Source organism: Macrobrachium rosenbergii, chromosome 51 (assembly GCF_040412425.1).
Source record: "Macrobrachium rosenbergii isolate ZJJX-2024 chromosome 51, ASM4041242v1, whole genome shotgun sequence".
Taxonomy (NCBI): domain Eukaryota; kingdom Metazoa; phylum Arthropoda; class Malacostraca; order Decapoda; family Palaemonidae; genus Macrobrachium; species Macrobrachium rosenbergii.
The window spans coordinates 22670888-22690246 of record NC_089791.1 but is presented as its reverse complement, the minus strand read 5'-3'; the positions used below and the strand labels follow the sequence as shown (position 1 = coordinate 22690246).

Sequence of the window (19359 nt, the reverse complement as noted above, 5' to 3'; positions counted from 1 at the left end):
ATTTCATCATTATCACAATTAGGCTACATTTGTGACGGACTTTGCCATAGAAGATTGATGGCATCTGACGAGAGAGCTTTAACGTCGGATATGCTATTCATCTGTTGAGCAATGTAATGTACTAATTTGTTCTCCTGCCAAACTCTGACGATCTGATACGAATGATGCAATATAAATTATCGTAAGACGTTTTACATAAAAGTTAGGAATAATCCTCATCACGCACCTTGAGTTCAGTCTTGTTTCAAAATTGCCTCAGGTAGGATTATTCCTAGTTGATTATTTATTGATTTATTTATATACCTATATATTCATTTATTTATTCATATTTTCAGTTTTAATCAGCTGTGCTCATTTTGTGGAAGATTGTAGAATAGATGCTCCCTGCAAAGTGTTTGAAAAGTTATTTTCATTTATTTAGCTCTCAGTGATTAATGTGAAGTATCTTAGTTTTTACTTAATATTTTGATTTTGGATGAACATTTCTTTTACTCTTAGTATTGAATATAAAATACATTTCACATGAATAAATTAGCATACAATGTGATATTTGAGAATCACAAAAAAAAAAAGCTGCCATTTTCCGTAACTTAATTTTTTTACATTATATTTGTGTATTCTTTTTAATACTAATGAATATAGAACCTTTCGCCAGTGCCTTTTACTAATGATTTTTCTACTTGACGTGTAAATTAGTAAGTTGGTTTGCGACTTCTCCAAGATAAATTTTATAAGATTTGAAACTATTTTATTGATAATCGTGTAAAAGAACAGCAAATGTTTTTACAGTAATGCTGGATGGTTTGAATGTATTTTTAATTATCGTAGAGTAAATCTTATTTTTTAGTTTTCTATTAGAAAACTATTATTTTTTTTTTTTTTTTTTTTCTCAATCCGTCATCCTATTGGACTTTTTTTCAGTCCGGGGTTCAGATCTTAATCCTGCCTCCTTAGTGAGTTCATCACTTTCTCACTGTGTACGTTGATTCCAACCTCCACTCATCAAACATCCAAAATGGCAGCCTTCTAGCCTCTAGTTTTTATTTTCCTTTTCAGGTTATCTTGGGATCGCCCTAATCGTGATTATGGCAACGTTTCCACTGGATATCCCATACCACTCTTATTTCCTCGTTCTTTCTCAACTACTCTGGTGTCCCAGGTATTGTGACATCAATAGTGATGCTTTCTTCTGATTTTGTCGATCAGCGTCAAGATCGGGTCTATTGGCACGTATCATCCCATCTGATTATACCATAGACAGAAAATCTTTTGCCTGATCGTTTTCTAAACTCTCTCAGGTTGCATTTTTCGTACCACTTATTATTGTTAACAGATTACTTTTTAGATAGTAACCTTATTATTATTTAACTGCATCAAACTTTGTTTTATAAATACATCGCAATCTGTAGATTTTCACGGAAACTTGGTGAATGAACATCCAAATAATACTTTGCCTTCATATATTTTTTTATTGCATTTTGTAATTCGTTTTTACAAAGTCGTTGATATAAAAAAATAGTTATTAAAATATCAAAAATATAATTACTATTTTTCGTATAATATAATTTTCGAAACACAAAGAAAACTATAAATAGGAGAAGTAAAAAAGGTATAATAAGTACAGTAGATGAACTGAGAATTGGTATTAAATACAGGCTATTGGAGGTTCCAGTAAGTGAAGCCGAGTCCGAGTCCGATGCCTGGAAGAATAGGTCGTTTTCTTCCAAATTTAAGGGAGGGGGGCGCCATAGGACAGGGATGGGGATCTAAGGGCACCGCCGTTTCCATTGCCATTGGTGAGTCCATTGCTGCCATTACCATTTCCATTAGCGTGTCCGTTGCCATTTCCATTGGTATACCCGTTTGATCCATTCAGTCCATTGCCATTTGATCCATTGCCGTTTCCATTACCATTTCCATTACCATTCCCATTGCCATTCATGTTGCCATTCCATTGGTCCATTCAGCCGTTGCCATTTCCATTGCCATTTCCATTGATAGTCCATTGCCATTTCCATTTCATTGGTTACCATTCAGTCCATTGCCATTACCATTTCCATTGGTCTTTCCATTACCATTTCCATTCAGTCCATTTCCATTTCCATTGATGTATCCACTCCTTCCATTGCCATTTCCATTCACGTTTCCATTTAATCCATTACCATTGCCATTGGTGTAACCATTTACTCCATTGCCATTTCCATTACCATTTCCATTGCCATTAGTGTATCCATTCAGCCATTACCATTTCCATTGGTGTATCCATTCACTCCATTGCCATTTCCATTACCATTTCCATTGGTCCATTCAGCCCATTGCCATTGCCATTTCCATTGGTGTATCCATTCACCCATTGCCATTCCCATTACCATTTCCATTGGTTCATTTTACCATTTCCATTGGTGTATCCATTCACTCCATTGCCATTTCCATTACCATTTCCATTGGTGTATCCATTCAATCCATTACCATTTCCATTGGTGTATCCATTCACCCATTGCCATTTCCATTTGTGTATCCATTCACTCCATTGCCATTTCCATTACCATTTCCATTGGTGTATGCACTCCTTCCATTACCATTTCCATTGGTGTATCCATTCACTCCATTGCCATTTCCATTTGTGTATCCATTCACTCCATTGCCATTTCCATTTGTGTATCCATTCACTCCATTGCCATTTCCATTACCATTTCCATTGGTATATCCATTTCTTCCATTGCCATTTCCATTACCATTTCCATTGGTGTATGCATTTCTTCCATTACCATTTCCATTGGTGTTTGCACTCCTTCCATTACCATTTCCATTGGTGTAACCATTACTTCCATTGCCATTTCCATTTCCATTACCATTCCCATTGGTGTATCCATTCAATCCATTGCCATTTCCATTACCGTTGGTTAATGCACTCCTTAGGTTGCCATTCCCATTACCATTGCCATAGATGTAGCCATTTCCTCCATTACCATTCCCATTGAGTCCATTGCCATTTCCATTACTGTATGCAGACCTTCCAAGACCATTTCCGTTGCCATTGATGATACCATTAGCATATTGAGCACTTGGTTCGACTCCAATGAATTCGTTGACGAAGTAGAAGTCTGGAGCAGTGGAACAGTCGAAGTTGAACCACCAGTCACAGACCAAGTACTGCTGATTGAGGATGGTGCCGTTGGGGCAGAGGAAGGAGTCCTGCTGGCGGCGTCCATTTGGTCTGTCTTGGCAGATATGGAAGACCTGGCAGCCAGCTTCAGGTGCTGTATCGGCGTAGTATCCAGGGACACTTTGGGCATCGCAGGAGAATCCTGTATCAGGGACAAAAGCCAGTACTGGATAGTCTACTCCAGGGACACCACCACCTGGAATGTTTTCAGCCAAGGCAGCAATTTCGGCGTCGACTCCATATTCCCCATTGGGAACTCCGTAGGATGTGCTGAGAGGGGCATCATAGCCATTGCTTAGGGCACCATTGCTGCTTCCAAATCCATTTGAGAAACCATGATCTGGGGCACAATGCGTCGTTGCGCTCAGAAGAGCTGAAGAAACAGAAAGAACACATATGTTTTTATTTAGTTAACAAATTGCCGGTTACAATTTTTCTATACCTACTTATATACCTCTTTTTTGGGTATATTTATCTCTCTATTTCTATATGTATGTATATATATATATATATATATATATATATATATATATATATATATATATATATATATACATATATATATATAATATATATATATATATATACATACAAAATACTGTATAATATGAAAATAAGAATTTAAAACACTATTTAACCACTTGAAATAACAAATTGCCAGTTACCCTTTTCTATACCGATCTTATATACCTCTTTTTGAAGAAGATTTATCCCTCTAAACGGGACTATATGTATGTATATATATATACATAGCTATATAATCATGATTACCACTTGATACGTGAATATTATGTATCAAACACCACCTCTTAAGAAACGCCATCTCATATCTTCCTCGTGATGTATTGTTTTGATATATATTATATATAATATTATACCTGTGTGTATGTCTACTGTGTGAACAGTGTGTGTATATATAACAATATATATATATATATATATATATATACATATATATATATATATATAAATATTCAGTGTTTTATACATAGCCTATATATATTTATATATATGTATATATATATATATATATATATATATATATATATATATATATGTGTGTGTGTGTGTGTGTGTTTACCCAAACTCAAACACTCACAGAGGAATCACGGGATTTTAGTAAAAGCGAATACCACAGGAAAATAAAGAGACAAGTTCAGTACCAAGCGCTTTCACGGTGATTCAGGCATCGTCGAGTATAAATGAAATACAGTTTTGAAAAATTAGTTTGAATAAAAAAAAGAACCAGAACAATAAAGTGGTAAATTATCGAAGGGTAGAAAGTAATTTTGTTTATTTTTGACCATTCTTTTAAACTGGCTCATTTGAGCCCCGACAACACTGTAAAAGACTTGCAATCTTATCTCATTTTTGCCTGTTAATTTCAATATATTCACACATAAGTATACATATATATATATATACAGTATATATATATATATATATATATATATATATATATATATATATATATATATACATATATATATATATGAAATTTTTATCACACCGTGATTTATATACAATCATGAAGCTACAAATGTAGTAATATCAAATTAACGCACAGGAAAATAAGATGGAGAATTGTCACCAAGGGCTTTCAATTTATATAAGTGATAAATGAATAAATGTAAATGCAGTTTTAAACCCTAGACACGGACCTATTCAGCGACTCCATAGACGTTAAATTATCAAAGAAGAAAGTAATTTATATAATTCATTTATCACATTCTTTAAACTGGTTCCTTCGGCCCTGAAAATACTTAATAAACATGAATAGCTCTTGAGTCCTTCAAGTTTTGATATTAATTTCATGTATATTCATGATTATATATATATATATATATATATATATATGGTCTGTGTTTATTTATATATGCATTCAATATTTATTTATACGAGAAAAACTGAGCAAGTTTGCTTACCAATTAGTAGAAAAGCCTTCATATCGGAAGACAGACGGGGATGCGAAAACGAAGCTTCAATTAGACCCCAGAGAAGATGAAGAGGAAAAACTGCAGACGAGGAAGTTAGAAGACGATTGACGCTGTTCCATGGCGGGATGTGTATTTATACTTGCAAACCAGGTAAAGTCCCTCCCCCTTCCACCTCCCCTTCCCCCCCCATCCCCCTCCCTTTCCCCCTCCCCCCTCCCTTTCTATTTACATGGCATCATTTCGCACCTCCACGTTGCCCTTTTTAGCCGGCACGTGACGGGAGTTCTCAAACCTTACTGATCAGAGTAGTGACGGTATTGAGGGTCATCCTTATTCCCTATTTTGGATAACTTACTTTTATATCTCTTACGATTTAGTCATGCTTAAGGGGATTTGGGACGTTTTGGAAATCACGGGAAATTGAGGGTGTCCCGGATCTTCCACGGAGGAGCTTAATGTTCATTTTTGGCTGCAGTCGGTGATTTTGGGTCAGCTTTGATTTTCTAGTCGTTTCCCTAAGTTTGCCTTCTTGCCTGGTCTCTTTTTACCTACATGGGTAACGGGGATGTTAGTCACCATTGCAGCATTTCTACATTTTATTTTATATATATATATGGATATATATATATATATATAATATACCATAGAACCAAAATGTGGAAAATAAAGCCTGTATTTCAGACCTTTATTTTCCACATTTTGGCGTTTGTATGGACTTCCTTATGTTTGATGGAATTCTGTTTTAACAGAAAATATATATATACACACACACACACACACATATATATATTCTTATTTATGGTGACATTCGCCCAAACACGATACGTTTTCATACGGGATATATGATTTTCATTTCCTTTTTGTGTCTTTACCTTTGTTTTAGATGATTCTTCATTTTATCGAAATCATATAGTCCAGGTAGACCTGTCAGATCCAGCTAACAATCTCGTTATGGGAATCAAGTTGCGCACTTTCTCGTTCCTTGACATGATTTAAAAATTATCTTTGATGTAAATCTACGTCAGTCGCTTTCTAAGCTCACCCTGCCTGAAAACTTGGGAGCTGTCCAGATCAAAGTTTGTCCATCATCCGTCTGTATGTATGTATTTATGCGTGTATATATGTATATCTCTGTGCATGTGTGTATGGTGTAACCTTTATTTTTAACTTATTCGCCAGAACCAGTTGATAAGTTTCAAACAAACTTAGCAAAAAGCATCCTTGGGTTAAAGGCATTCATATTTATTCAAATAAGAGGCCACGGCCCCTTCCAAGGGAAGATATTAAAGAGATAGCAAAAATAGAACAAAAGGGTTGAATGAAACAACACTTTAAAAAAATTTATTTTTATAGTATTGGTTCAAGTTTGTTCTAATTATACTCTCTTCCTTGGGCGAGTCGGTAGAGTTGTGGCCTTGCACTCGTTAGGCCCGAGTTCGACTCTCCGGCCGGCCAATGAAGAGTTAGAGGAATTTATTTCTGGTGATAGAAATTAATTTCTCGCTATAATGTGGTTCGGATTCCACAATAAGCTGTAGGTCCCGTTGCTAAGTAACCAATTGCTTCTTAGCCACGTTAAATAAGTCTAATTCTTCGGGCCAGCCCTAGGAGAGCTGTTAATCAGCTCAGTGGTCTGGTAAAACTAAGGTATACTTAACTTTGTTCTAATTATGGCCCCAGGGGCCACGGTGTGGCCACATAGGGATCCAATAATAGTTATATAATATCAGGTACTTGCATGTGTAGCAAGATACCTTGAGTGAGCGATGTGATCCGTGGGCCTTTTGAATGTGTATGTGAATGTTAATTTTTTCCGTTGCTGGAGGAAAACGGCGGTATTCATTTTTCATAGTTGGAAAAAGTTTGACGCTCTTGGGGGGAAAGTGCCGTCATTGCACCTCACGTTGTCCACTGTAGACATTAATAAAATTATTTTCAGCATCTCTTTGACGCAAAGCTGCATCCATTTTTTAGCCTTGGACTTTATCTCCATTTCCTCTTTCATCAATCTTGCCGTCCATCCTCGCTATTGCTTCTTAATAAAACAGAGTATTTCTCACAGTTCCACCTTTGGATCCTTGTACTTTATCTCCTTTATTTCCTGGAGTTCTTTATCTTGCTGTCCAACTACTCCAACTCCCACTTTTCACTTTTTCAAACGCTGAATGTTCGAAAGTGCCGTAGTGTTTGGGTTTACAGCCTAAACTTCATCAAATCAAATCAGAGCGAAAACGTTGAAGTGTAGGTTTTTTATCAAAATTTCTTTTGTTCTTTTTTCTCTGTTGCCAGTGCTTAGTTGTTACTTCAAAAGTTTCTAATGCATTATTACATATTTGGCAAAACATTTAATGGTAATAAATGCATGGTGTCAAGAAAAATAAAAATGTATTATAGTTTGGCACAGGTAATTTGTTTCATGATTACTTTAAGTTTCATGTTTCTTTTATCAATAACTCTTGACTGCTAATGTCTTTTTCAAAAGTTTTTGCATATCCGTACATAATCCAGCGAAAATTGAAGTCGTTCCCTCTTAACTATTATTGGTTTATTCTGCACATCAAAATAATGTTTATCCAAATCCAGAAAATAAATTATTATTGTTATTATAAATTATTGTCCATATGCACATGGAACAGGCCCAAAGGGGCCATTGACTTGAAATTCAAGCTTCCAGAGGATATAGTATTCATTAGTAAGAAGTAACAGGAGGTAAAGGGAAATACAGAGAGAGGAGGACACTTATTAAAAAGAAAAAATAAATTAACAAATTCATACATAAGCAGATAAAATTGTAAGTGAATTACTAAAATACAAGGAGCATTGTATTTGTGTAGTAATGCATTTCGTCTTCGTTTGAACTTTTAAGATTCCAGTTGCACGACTTCCTCAGGGAGACTGTTCCACAGACCAACGGCCTGAGGAATAAAGGACCTCTGGAAGTTAGAAGTTCGACAGCGAGGCATATTTACGTCACATATTGGTGCTGCTGTTCAGCAACTCTGGTTGCTTTCGGCAGGAAAAGGGGATCAGGGATCAATTGCGAATTTGAAAGATCTCTGTTAAAATACAACTTATGAAAAATTGACGAACAGACCATCCATCGATGGTTCAAGTCATAACTGCTAATGTCAGGAAACGGAAACCTACCACCGCGAGCCAATCTATCTAAAAGGGATAAATCTCTGACAGAAGCAGACATCTACACCGGAGAACAGTATTTAGTAAAGGAAGGACAAATGACCTAAAACAGGTTGCATTGATTTTATCACTGTTATAAATATAGGTCTTATGTACAATACCTAATCTTCGTGCAGCATTGTGCTGGCACTTTCACTAGATGTTGCTCAAAAGTAAGGTGTGAACCAAAAGTTACACCTACAAAAGTTAAGTCTTCAGACTTATTCAGCAGAGTCCCATCTAACTGAAGGGGAGGATGGAGCAGAAAATCTGGACGAGATCTGCTAATCAACAGTCTCTTCGTTTTACCGGAGTTCAACCTCATACCCAAACGACTGCACCATTCACTAATCCGTTACTTGAAACTGAGGCTAGCTTCATTTCGCATAAGTGTCAACTTAACTACACCCACAAGTGTTGCATCATCGGCATTCTGAAGAATCTTGTTTTCCAGGCCAACAACCATATCACCTGCATACATTAAAAATAACAGTGGACCAAGAACGCTACCACGTGGAACTCCAGACACACTAGATCTTTGTTCGCTAAAGATTCCATCAACAACAACTCGCTGCTTCCTACTTGTAAGGAAGTCCTGAAATAAACCTAAAACACATCGACCCACTCCAAGATTCTGAAGTTTATAAATAAGTGCTTTTTGATTTACTAGATAGAAAGCAGCGCTAAAATCTATATGAATTACTCTGCACTCCAAACCCTTATCGAGGTTCTCTTGAAAATGGCGTGTCAAATCCAAAAGAGCGTCGCAGGTACCTAACTGCCTCGTATATGCATATTGACTATCAGTTAGCCAACAATCCTTTAGATTCCACATCCTTGTAGAGCGACTTAAAGATAAGTTTTTCTGCAACTTTTGAGAGCACAGGAAGAATAGAAATAGGCCTGCAGTTACTGCAGTCTGCAGATATGCCATTCCTTGGAACAGGCATTGCGTTACTAAGCTTGCGCTCATCCGCAAAGATACTACGTCGACCTGAAAATCTATATCGACCTGAAAATCTACTACTAATCTTGGGAGATAACAAACCAGAACCCTTTTTAAGAAACAAAGGGAAGAAACTATCAGGATCTTCTCCACCTCAGCCATCAAGATTAGTAAGAATTTTCTTAACATCCCAAGAGCGAAATGCATATTTTGTAAGAATAGGTTCGGGTTGGCAATTATCAGGGAGAGGGACATCCTCAGCTGATTGGTCGGATTCAGAAGCTCGATGTAGCAGTTCAGCCTTTTCCATAGGGCCAGTAACCAATATTCCATTCTGTTAGTACTGATGGGGTGGAAGTCGAGCCTAAGCTAAATATAGATGATGTCAATTTGCTGCACCACGGATGGAGCCACAGAAAGTACTTGTAACAAGGCAAAGAAATTCCATTATTTTCTTTAGTAAATTATTCCGTGTTTCAAACTCATTGAATTGTATATTGTTCCTACCATGTTCTTATTGTGTTAATTTGATAGAGACGATTATCGACCGTTGATTATCACTATAATTATCACAGTTACTTATTCATGTATTTGACATTTCTGGGTGACATTACAACGCCGATTGCAAATAACTCTTCGTATGCATTTGGAGTTAATAGAGTGATTGAATATCAAGGGTTGAGATTTATCATGTAATATTCTGTTCTTTTATTAAGCTTTGTTATTTTCTGATATTTCACGTCATGGTATTACTCTCCGTTGATTATCAGGTTTTGATGCAACTGGTCAGCAATATAAATTATCGTAAAACATTCTACGTAATGTTTGGATAATCATCTTCACTTAAGTTTGGTCTTCTTTTGAAATTACCTCTCGTGGGATTATTCCCAGTTGTTGAAAGGCTAACAAATTCTGAAGTATTTGCCCTTTTAGATTAGCTGTGTTCACTTAGTTGGGAGATTATGGAATAAATGCTCTCTTTGTTTTAACGGTTTAGCTCTGAATGATTGATGTGAGCTGTCTTTTAGTTTTTCATCTTTATTTTTTACTTCAATCTTCGAGGAGGATTTCATTTGCTCTCAGCATTAAATGTAGAATACTTTTCATTGCAAGAAATGAACATAAAATGTGGTATCTCAGCGCAAGAACAAAAAAGCTGATTTTCCGTGACTTAATATTTTTTTATTTATATTTATGAATTTCTTTTAATGATCAATGAATATAAAACCTTTTGCCAAGGTCTTCAGTGGTAGTCTTTTCTATTTAAGCTCAAAATGAATAAGTCTGTATGAGACTTCTACACTTTAATAGGTAGAAGTTTGAAAATTGTTTTGATTGATAATCGTGTGTAAAAGAACAGCAAATGTTTTTCATGTTAATCCTGAAGGTTTTTATATATTTTTAATTATCGTAGCAGTAAATCTTATTTTTAGTTTTCTGAAAAGAAAACTATTGTGCCGGCTTTGTCTGTCCGTTCGCACTTTTTTTCAGTCCGCCTCAGATCTTAAAAACTGCTAAGTCTAGAAGGCTGCAAATTGGTACGTTGATCATCCACCCTCCAATCATCAAACATACCAAATTGCAGCCCTCTAGCCTCAGTAGTTTTTATTTTATTTAAGGTTAAAGTTAGCCACAATCGTGCTTCTGGCAACGATGTAGGATAGGCCACCACTGGCCCGTAGTTAAAGTTTCATGGGCCCCAGCTCTTACAGCATTATACCGAGACGACCGAAAGATAGATCTATTCTCGGTGGCCTTGATTATACGATGTACAGAAAACTCGATTGCACTGAAGAAACTTCGGTGCATTTTTTACTTGTTATTATTGTTAACAGAGACTTTTTAGATAGTAACCTTACTTGTTTAACTGCATCACTATCAGTTGATACTCGTATGTAATGCTTGCGGAAAAGGTGAACATCCAAATAATACCCAGTTGCCTTCATATATTTTTATTGCATTTTGTTGTATGCTTTTGCAAAGTCGTTGATATATAAAAATAGTTATTGAATATCAAAAATATAATTACAGTTTTTTGCATAATTCTCGAAATACAGAGTGAGCTATAAATAGGAGGAATAGAAAAAGCTATACTAAGAAGTAGATGAACTGAGAATAAGGATTAAATAGAGGCGATTGAAGGTTCCAGTTAGTGAAGCCGAGTCTTGCATCTGGTGCCTTGGGAATGTGGGTCGTTTCTTCCCAGTTTAAGGGAGGGGAGCGCCATAGGACAGCGACGGGGATCTAAGGACACCGCCGTTTCCATTGCCATTGGTGAGTCCATTGCTGCCATTACCATTTCCATTAGCGTGTCCGTTGCCATTTCCATTGGTGTATCCATTTAGTCCATTGCCATTTCCATTACCATTTTCACTCCTTCCATTGCCATTTCCATTGGTATGTCCATTTAGTCCATTGCCATTTCCATTACCATTTCCATTGGTATATCCGTTTCTTCCATTACCATTTCCATTCAGTCCATTTCCATTTCCATTGGTGTATCCACTCCTTCCATTGCCATTTCCATTCGCATATCCATTTAATCCATTACCATTGCCATTGGTGTAACCATTTACTCCATTGCCATTTCCATTACCATTTCCATTGGTGTATCCATTCAGTCCATTACCATTTCCATTGGTGTATCCATTCAGTCCATTACCATTTCCATTGGTGTATGCACTCCTTCCATTACCATTTCCATTGGTGTATCCATTCAGCCCATTGCCATTTCCATTGCCATTTCCATTGGTGTATCCATTCACTCCATTGCCATTACCATTTCCATTGGTGTGTCCATTCACTCCATTGCCATTTCCATTACCATTTCCAGTGGTGTGTCCATTCAGTCCATTGCCATTTCCATTACCATTTCCATTTGTGTATCCAGTCAGTCCATTGCCATTTCCATTACCATTTCCATTAGTGTATGCATTCCTCCCATTACCATTTCCATTGGTGTATCCATTCCTTCCATTGCCATTTCCATTTGTGTACCCATTCACTCCATTGACATTTCCATTACCATTTCCATTGGTATGTCCATTTCTTCCATTGCCATTTCCATTACCATTTCCATTGGTGTATGCACTCCTTCCATTACCATTTCCATTGGTGTGTCCATTACTTCCATTGCCATTTCCATTCAATCCATTGCCATTTCCATTGCCATTACCATTCCCATTGGTGTAGCCATTCAGTCCATTGCCATTTCCATTACCGTTGGTTAATGCACTCCTTAGGTTGCCATTCCCATTACCATTGCTATAGATGTAGCCATTTCCTCCATTACCATTCCCATTGAGTCCATTGCCATTTCCATTACTGTATGCAGACCTTCCAAGACCATTTCCGTTGCCATTGATGATACCATTAGCATATTGAGCACTTGGTTCGACTCCAATGAATTCGTTGACGAAATAGAAGTCTGGAGCAGTGGAACAGTCGAAGTTGAACCACCAGTCACAGACCAAGTACTGCTGATTGAGGATGGTGCCGTTGGGGCAGAGGAAGGAGTCCTGCTGGCGGCGTCCATTTGGTCTGTCTTGGCAGATATGGAAGACCTGGCAGCCAGCCTCAGGGGCCGTATCGGCGTAGTATCCAGGGACACTTTGGGCATCGCAGGAGAATCCTGTATCAGGGACAAAAGCCAGTACTGGATAGTCTACTCCAGGAACACCACCACCTGGAATGTTTTCAGCCAAGGCAGCAATTTCGGCGTCGACTCCATATTCCCCATTGGGAACTCCGTAGGATGTGCTGAGAGGGGCATCATAGCCATTGCTTAGGGCACCATTGCTGCTTTCAAATCCATTTGAGAAACCATGATCTGGGGCACAATGCGTCGTTGCGCTCAGAAGAGCTGAAGAAACAGAAAGAACACTGAGTCTTTATATAGGTAGTTCATTGCCGGTGAAAATTTTCGTATACCTACTTATATAACTATTTCTTTGATATATTTATCTCTCTCTCTCTCTCTCTCTCTCTCTCTCTCTCTCTCTCTCTCTCTTTATTTATGTGTATGTATATATATATATATATATATATATATATATATATATATATATATATATATATATATATATATATATATATATATATATGAATGTCTTTCCTGTAATACTACAGTGTAATATATGCCCAAAAACACTATTTATACTGACTCGGACCCCTTTTTGAGAAGATCAAAACGCGACCGCCAGATCCATCTTTAATTGAATGAGGCCAAAAAACCACTAGGGAATTTGGTCAATCTCCTCCTTCTTAAGCAACGCCAAGTCATAAATCGGAGGCCTAAGACACCTTCATGTTTTTGAACCATTGTAACTTTCACCTGTACATCAAAGTGACCTGGGCACAGATCCTGATGTGAGTCAGAAATAGTTATTTCTATTTTCACATATGATATATATATATATTATATATATATATATATATATATATATATATATACAGTATAATACATATATATATATATAAATATCATATCTGATCTTTCAATTGATATATATATATTGGAACCTGAGGGCAACTGCATATATAGTCATTTATTTCTATTCCACACGTGATCGTGTATTATCAAACACCACAATAAAAGACTTGCAATCATATCTCATTTTACCTTGTGTTTAATAAATATAAGTATACGTATAGATACAAGTATATACAATCATACATATATACATATATATCGTATACGGTATACACTCTATACATATTTGTGTGTGTGCTTGTGTGTGTACTCAAAAAATCACAGAGGCGTCAGGGAATTGTAGTAAAAGCGAATACCACAGGAAAATAAGAGACAGAAGTTTACTACCAAGCGCTTTCATGTTCCTTCAGGCATCGTCGAGTATAAATGAAATGCAGTTTTAAAAAAGTAGTAAAAATAAAAAAAAAAGTAACTAGAACGAATAAGTGGTAAATTATCAAAGGGTAGAAAGTAATTTTGTTTATTGTTGTCCATTCTTTCAAACTGGCTCATGTGAGCCCCGAAAATACTTTAATAAACATGAAAGCTCTTGATCCTTCAAGTTTTGCCTGTTAATTTCATGTATATTCACACACTCACAAACACACACATATATATATATGGTCTATGATTATTTATATATGCATTCAATATATATTTATACAACAAGAAAATCTGGGCAAATTTGCTTACCAATTAGTAGAAAAGCCTTCATATCGGAAGACAGAGGGAGATGCGAAAACGAAGCTTCAATTAGACCCCAGAGAAGAAGAAGAGGAAAAACTGCAGACGAGGAAGCTAGAAGACGATTAATGCTGTTCCTTGGCGGGATGTCTATTTATACTTGCAAACCAGGTAAAGTCCCCCCTTCCTCCACTCCCTTCCCCCTCGCCTTCCCCCCTCCCCTCCCTTTCTATTTACATGATATCATTTCGCACCTCCCACGTTGCCCTTTTTGGCCGGCACGTGGCGAGAGTTCTCAAACCTTATTGATCAGATTAGTGACGGTATTGAGGGTCATCCTTATTCCTTATTTTGGGTAACTTACTTTTGTTTCTCTTACGATTTATTCATGCTTAAGGGGATTTGGGACGTCCTGGAAATCACGGGAAATTGAGGGTGTCCCGGATCTTCCACGGAGCTTAATGTTCATTTTTGGCTGCAGTCGGTGATTTTGGGTCAGCTTTGATTGGCTAATCGTTTCCTTAAGTTTGCCTTCTTGCCTAGTCTCTTTTTACCGACATGGGTAACGGGGATGTTAGTCACTATTGCAGCATTTCAACATTTTATTTAATGATATTTATATATATATTTATATATATATATATATATATATATATATATATAAATATAAAATATAATGGATATTATATTTCATATATATATATATTATATTTATATATATATATATATATATATATTTATATTTATTTATTTATATTTATTTATTTATTTATTTATTTATTTATTTATTTATGGTGACATTCGCCCAAACACGATACGTTCTCTTACGGTATTAATGACTTTCATATCTCTTTTGTGTCTTTACCTTTGTTTTAGATGATTCTTCATGTTATCGAAATCATATAGTTCAGGTGGACCTGTCAAATCCAACTGACAATCTCGTTATAGGAATCAAGTTGTGCACTTCCTCGTTCCTTGACATGATTTGAAAATTACCTTTGATATCAATCTACGTCAGTCGCTTTCTAAGCTCACCCTGCCTGAAAACTTGGGAGCTTTCCAGATCAAAGTGTGTCCATGATCCGTCTGTATGTATGTATTTATGTATGTATATATCTTTGTGTATGCATGTATGGTGTAACATTTATTTTCAACTTATTTGCCAGAACCAGTTGATAAGTTTCAAACAAACTTGTCATAAATCATCCTTGGGTTAAAGTCATTCATATTTATTCAAATAAGAGGCCATGACCTCTTCCAAGGGAAGATAGTAAAGAAATAGCAAAAATAGAACAAAGGGGCCGAATGAAACAACACCTTCACAAAAATGTATTTATATACTGTAGATTCAAGTTTGTTTTTGCTATGGCCCCAGGGGCTAGAGCGTGGACACATAATGGTCCAATAATATCTTAGTGTAGCAAGGTAACTTGAGTGAGCGATGTGGTCCATGGGCCTCTTCAATATGAATGAGCTGAATTTTTTTCCGTTGTTGGAAACGGTAGAATTTTTCTGCCGAGGTTAGGGGCCTAGGGGATAGGGGCCGTCATTTCATCTCAAGTTGTCCACTGTTGGCGTTACTGAAGAGTATTTGCAGCATCTCTTCGACCCCTAGCAGCATCCACATTTTAACCTTTTACTCTACCTCCATTTCCTCTTTCTTCAATCTTGTCGTCCAGCCCCTGTATTACTTCTTAGTAGAACTGAGGGGTTTTCTCTCCCAGTACCAAATTTAGATCCTTGTACTTCATCTTTATATTCTAGAGCTCTTTATCTTGCTGCCCATCACTCCAACTCCCTCTTTTCACTATCTCAAGCTCTGAATGGTCGAAAGTGCCCCAGTGCTTGGCTTGACAGCCTAAATTTCATCAAATCAAATGAAATCAAAAACGTTAGAAGTGCATGTTAAGGAATTTTTCAATCAACATTTATTTTTCCCTATTTACAGTTGCTTGGTTGTTAATACCAAAGTTTATGGATTATTAGATATCTGATGAAATATTTAACGATAATGAAAGCATGGTGCTAAGAAAAATTAAAGTACATTGCAATTGGGTAAAGGTAATCTATTCACGATTCTTTTAAGTTTCATGTTTTTTTTTTATCATTAAAGCCTGACTTTTAATATCTTTTTCATCAGTCTTTCCAGTGTCGTTACGTCGTGCAGTGAAAATTGAAGTCGTTCCGTCTTTAATGTTACTGGTTTATTCTGCACATCAAAATGATGTGTATTCAAATCCAGAAAATAACAAATCATTCACAGAAATTACTTGCAATGTTGGCAACGGAATTCCATTATTTTTTGTGGCACATTATTTGGTTTTTCAAACTCACTGAATTGGAGAGTGTTCCTGCCGTGTTCTTATTGGGTCCATTTGATGGAAATGTTTATCGACCATTACTGTTGTGTAGTTATCGGGATTACGTATTCCTGTAATTTACATTTCTTGTAATTGACATTACAGTTAATGCCGACTGCATGTAAATATTCGTACGCATGTGGAGTTGATGGAGTGAATGAATGTCGGCGGTTGAGTTTTATCGTTGGGTAATTCTGTTCTATTGGGCGTTGTTGTTTTCTGATGATATTATTTTATGTCTGGTGTTACTATACGATGATTATCAGACTCACATACTTATGATCTGCTGAAGAAATTATCATAAAACGTTTCAGTTAAATTTTGGATGATCTTCCTCACTTAAGTTTAGTCTTGTTTTGAAATTACCTCTCGTAGGATTATGTCCAGTTGTCGAAAGGCTAACAAGTTCTGAAGTATTTTACCCTTTTAGATTAGCTGTGTTCACTCTGCTGTAAGGTTATGGAATAAATGCTCTCTTTGTTTTAAGTGTTTTGCTGTGAATGATTGATGTGAGCGGTCTTTTACTTTTTCATCTTTACTGTCTACTTCAGTCTTCGAGGAGGATTTCATTTCCTGTCATCATTAAATGTAGAATACTTTTCATTGCAAGAAATTAACATAAAATGTGGTATCTCAGCGCAAGAACAAAAAGAGCTAATTTTCCGTAACTTAATGTTTTTTTTTTCATTTATATTTGTGAATTCCTTTTAATGTTGAATGAAGATAAAAGCTTTGGACAAGGTCTTCAATAGCAATCTTTCCTATTTAAGCTCAAAATGAATAAGTCTGTATGAGATTTCTAAACATTAATAGGTAGAAGTTTAAAATTGTTTTCATTGATAATCGTGTTTAAAAGAACAGCAAGTGTTTTTTAATGTTAATCCTGGAGGTTTTGAACATATTTTTTAATTATCGTAGCAGTAAATCTTATTTTTAGTTTTCTGAAAAGAAAACTATTATGCCGGCTTTGTCTGTCCGTCCGAACTTTTTTCAGTCCGCCCTCATCTCTTAAAAACTGCTAAGTCTAGAAGGCTACAAATTGGTACGTTGACCATCCACCCTCCATCATCAAACATTCCAAAATGGCAGCCCTCTGGCCTCAGAAGTTTTTATTTTATTTAAGGTTAAAGTTAGCCATAATCGTGCTTCTAGCAACGATTTAGGATAGACCATCACTGGCCCGTAGTTAAAGTTTCTAGGCCGCGGCTCATACAGCATTATACCGATTATACGAAGTACAGAAAACTCGATTGCGCTGAAGAAACCTCGGTGCATTTTTTACTTGTTATTATTGTTAACAGATACTTTTAGATAGTAACCTTATTTGCATAACGGCATCACTATCAGTTGATATTCGTATGTAATGCTTGCGGGAAAGGTGAACAATATCCAAACAATACCCAGTTGCAGTGATATATTTTTATTGCATTTTGTAAGTTTTTGCAAAGTCGTTGATATATAAAAATAGTTATTAAATATCAAAAATATATTTACAATTTTTCTTATAAATCTTGAAATACAAAGTAAAATATAACTAGTTGGAATAAAAAAGATATACTAAGATGCAGATGAACTGAGAATAAGGATTAAATAGAGGCTATTGAAGGTTCCTGTTAGTGAAGCCGAGTCTTGAGTCCGGTGCCTTGGGAGTGTGGGTCGTTTCTTCCCAGTTTAAGGGAGGGGAGCGCCATAGGACAGCGACGGGGATCTAAGGACACCGCCGTTTCCATTGCCATTGGTGAGTCCATTGCTGCCATTACCATTTCCATTAGCGTGTCCGTTGCCATTTCCATTGGTATATCCATTCAGTCCATTGCCATTTCCATTACCATTTCCATTGGTATATCCGTTTCTTCCATTACCATTTCCATTCAGTCCATTTCATTTCATTGGTCCATTGCCTGCCATTTCCATTACCATTTAATCCATTACCATTTCCATTTCCATTACCATTTCCATTTCCATTACCATTTCCATTAGTGTATCCATTCAGCCCATTGCCATTTCCATTGGTGTATCCATTCACTCCATTGCCATTTCCATTACCATTTCCATTGGTGTATCCATTCAGTCCATTACCATTTCCATTGCCATTTCCATTGGTGTATCCATTCACTCCATTGCCATTTCCATTACCATTTCCATTGGTGTGTCCATTCACTCCATTGCCATTTCCATTACCATTTCCATTGGTGTGTCCATTCACCCCATTGCCATTTCCATTACCATTTCCAGTGGTGTGTCCATTCAGTCCATTGCCATTTCCATTACCATTTCCATTTGTGTATCCATTCAGTCCATTGCCATTTCCATTACCATTTCCATTTGTGTATCCATTCAGTCCATTGCCATTTCCATTACCATTTCCATTGGTGTATGCACTCCTTCCATTACCATTTCCATTGGTGTATCCATTCACTCCATTGCCATTTCCATTGCCATTTCCATTGGTGTATCCATTCACTCCATTGCCATTTCCATTACCATTTCCATTGGTGTGTCCATTCACTCCATTGCCATTTCCATTACCATTTCCAGTGGTGTGTCCATTCAGTCCATTGCCATTTCCATTACCATTTCCATTTGTGTATCCATTCAGTCCATTGCCATTTCCATTA

The 19359-nt window shown here is 36.5% G+C and overlaps 1 protein-coding gene, 1 long non-coding RNA gene and 1 pseudogene across 2 annotated transcripts in view; 1 reads left to right on the top strand and 2 right to left on the bottom strand.

Moving 5' to 3' along the window:
- LOC136833212 (uncharacterized) overlaps window positions 1–19359 on the top strand; it is a 218780-nt gene that overhangs the window by 99130 nt on the left and 100291 nt on the right. The gene's annotated exons all lie outside the window — the stretch shown is intronic.
- Window positions 1623–5266, bottom strand: LOC136833537 (uncharacterized PE-PGRS family protein PE_PGRS20-like; annotated as a pseudogene).
- The window catches only part of LOC136833502 (putative uncharacterized protein DDB_G0282133), a gene marked incomplete at its 5' end in the record, with an annotated part of 8511 nt that continues 386 nt past the window's right edge, over window positions 11235–19359 (bottom strand). The window contains 4 exons of the mRNA XM_067095729.1: window positions 11235–13088; window positions 14391–14531; window positions 18430–18593; window positions 18643–19359. The exon at window positions 18643–19359 is cut by the window's right edge and continues 14 nt beyond it. Coding sequence (XP_066951830.1) covers window positions 11434–13088; window positions 14391–14531; window positions 18430–18593; window positions 18643–19359 — 2677 coding nt within the window. The remainder of the gene's footprint in view (window positions 13089–14390; window positions 14532–18429; window positions 18594–18642) is intronic.